General features: G+C 41.7%; 1 protein-coding gene across 1 annotated transcript; it reads left to right on the top strand.

The window, feature by feature from the left end:
* The first annotated feature begins 1,553 nt into the window (after positions 1-1,553).
* Positions 1,554-2,595, top strand: LOC105043899 (uncharacterized). The gene has a single exon (XM_010921625.2). The coding sequence runs from the start codon at positions 1,798-1,800 to the stop codon at positions 2,356-2,358; it is 561 nt and encodes a 186-aa protein (XP_010919927.1). The 5' UTR covers positions 1,554-1,797; the 3' UTR covers positions 2,359-2,595.

Here is a 2,595-nt window from a genome sequence, read left to right as displayed (position 1 = left end):
GAGAATGAAGACTCCCAATGTGGACGGAGGAGTCTTGCCATGTGAACAGGGAAGAAAGGGTGGAATTCAATGGAAATGACCAACAATTAGATGGCGGGCTCTTGCTAGTGACAGATTATGTCCAAGAAGATGGAGACTCCCTATGGCATTGAAATTGTCAAGATATATACAAAGAGATGTCATCTTTTTCTGCAGTACTTTTCATATTGACCAAGCAGCAAACTCTCAAGCACAACCTTGTTATATTTTGGCCACCACACTTGGACCGTATATTGTCTCGGAATATTGATGAAATCCTCCGACAACGATTCATATCGATGTGAACTAAATATATAGATCGTTTCAAAATGCTATGAGCACAAATAGTCAAACGTTTCTTAAGGTTGCACATACTTTGTCCTACCATATTCTTTACATTAATAATCAGTATAATTAGAATTTATTAATTTGCATTTCTTTTCTTTTTTTTTCCAGATTAAGTTATTGCTTTTGTTCCCGTGCCATGCACGTTCTCCTTTATTATTGTATGTATGCACACGTCATGCGTACGAAGAGGAGGCAGCGTGATCTTATTATTTTAGCAACACGTCTTGCAAAAATCATCACGGTTCCAAGAAATATCGTTTAGAGAGCTTCATTAATTATCCCTCGGAACTACCCATATATATATCATTCTCTTAGAAATAGCAATAATAATAATCAGAAGGGAACCGTGTGAGATCGCATTTTTCAAGTTAAAATTTTTTACGGACCTACAACAGGAACCGCATGGGTACCTCCAGACTGGTGTATCAACTTCGGAGAAGGTTTACTTGGTTTATCGTCATTCTATTCATACAATGAAATGGTGGTGACCGTGTCACCGATCAGCTAAAAGCAAAAAAACAAAAAAAAAGTTATACTTGGCAATAGAACTCAATCCTGCTTGAATTTTTAATATATTTAGGTTTCCATCGTTGACCGACCTTTTAAGCCTCCGAAGAAGATCTGGATTCCTGGGTGATATCACATGAATACTTGTTTCCATCTTATTCTCTAGCGCTTGCATGTTGCATTATTAATTTATTGTGAGGCATGCCAAAGTTATTATTGGCTTCCTAATTCTTCCCATATATATGTTTGTTGTCTTCCCAAAACGCATTGTCCACGAGCAATAAAAGGAAATACATATATATATATATATATATATATATATATATATATATATATATCCAAAAGGATAAGAATGAAAAATTACCATCCTGATGATTCATTGCACCATAAAATGCCATTAATTTCACACTGACATGGATCTCAAATGTTGGTCCCACACAGCAAACCTGTCACCAATGTCCATCCGACAACTGCCATGCTTTGGAATGGCCATCGGCATACACCATGAACCAGAATAGAGTCAACAGAACCAATTATACTCTCTCCATAGACCTCTTCCTTCTCTGGTGTGTTTCCTGCTTGCCTCCCTGTGAGAGGATATGGTAGTAAACAAATTAAAGGGAGTGGGGCCTTCAAGACAATGCATAGGCTTGTACTCTTCCAGGGGAAGATATTCCGCTTCCGTGCGCTAGCTAGTAATCCGATATTGTTTTTAATGAACCAACGCCTCTCTTTCCCTTTACTAAAGTCCAACAGCTAACTAGCTCCCAACACTGGCACATGGTATACTCCGTGTTCTCTCTCTCCTTCCTATTGCACCAAACCACTCCCCTTGGTATATAACCCACCAACCCCTTCCAAACTCATCCCATACTCCTTCTTGCCATCTCCTTCCTAATCCGAAAGTATAGTTTTACTAGTATCATGGCATCTGAACTTAGCCTTCTGTCCCTGAACCAACTCCAAAAGCTAGCCCAGCAGCAGCAGCAGTACTTTAATCCTAGGAACTGGCCAGGTCTCCGACTGGCTGAAGCTGATGATGATTCTTGGAAGGTCCGGGCATTTGCGGAGAGCGCCACGGGCATGACATGGCCGCTACGCTCGTACACATGCACCTTCTGCCGTCGTGAGTTCCGGTCGGCCCAGGCATTGGGTGGCCACATGAACGTTCACCGCCGCGATCGAGCTAGGCTCCTGCAGTCCCCTCAAGGATCCCACCCATCCTCTCCCACAACTCCATCTCCTCCCATTGTCTTCCCACCACCAGTACCAGAATTCGTCTCCGGTGGTCGCTGCTACTGCCTTCTCTACCCTATCCCGGACGCCGCCACAATTATCTTTGCACCGACTAGGGATTCACCCTCCACTCTCCTATATATTAGTCCGTATCCCGGGAATGGATCCGGTGGGGTTGACAAAGATGAAGGAAATAATGGAGATGACGTTGATAAGGAGCTGGATTTAGAGCTTCGACTTGGATGGTGATTAACGTGGAGGTTGAATGGAAAGGCATGTTGTACGTAGTATTTGTAATTTAAGTGTTGATTTGATATATGCTCGTGTAATTCTTCTAAAGTGGAGTCGTCATCAAGTGGTGTAAGATATTAATCTGTTCTTGTGAAATGATTGAGCCAAATATATAGTAGTCTCTATTCTTTCATCTAATGATGATACCATAAACGGAGGTGCGGTCATTTGAGTAAGGAATTGAAGGAAGACGTA

This window comes from Elaeis guineensis, chromosome 4 (genome assembly GCF_000442705.2).
Source record: "Elaeis guineensis isolate ETL-2024a chromosome 4, EG11, whole genome shotgun sequence".
Lineage (NCBI taxonomy): Eukaryota > Viridiplantae > Streptophyta > Magnoliopsida > Arecales > Arecaceae > Elaeis > Elaeis guineensis.
Note: the sequence above shows the minus strand (reverse complement) of the source record. Positions and strands in the feature narration are given on the sequence as shown.

Excerpts from the sequence above, each read along its gene's own strand:
- LOC105043899 (XM_010921625.2), top strand. The coding sequence starts at position 1,798 with ATGGCATCTGAACTTAGCCTTCTGTCCCTGAACCAACTCCAAAAGCTA.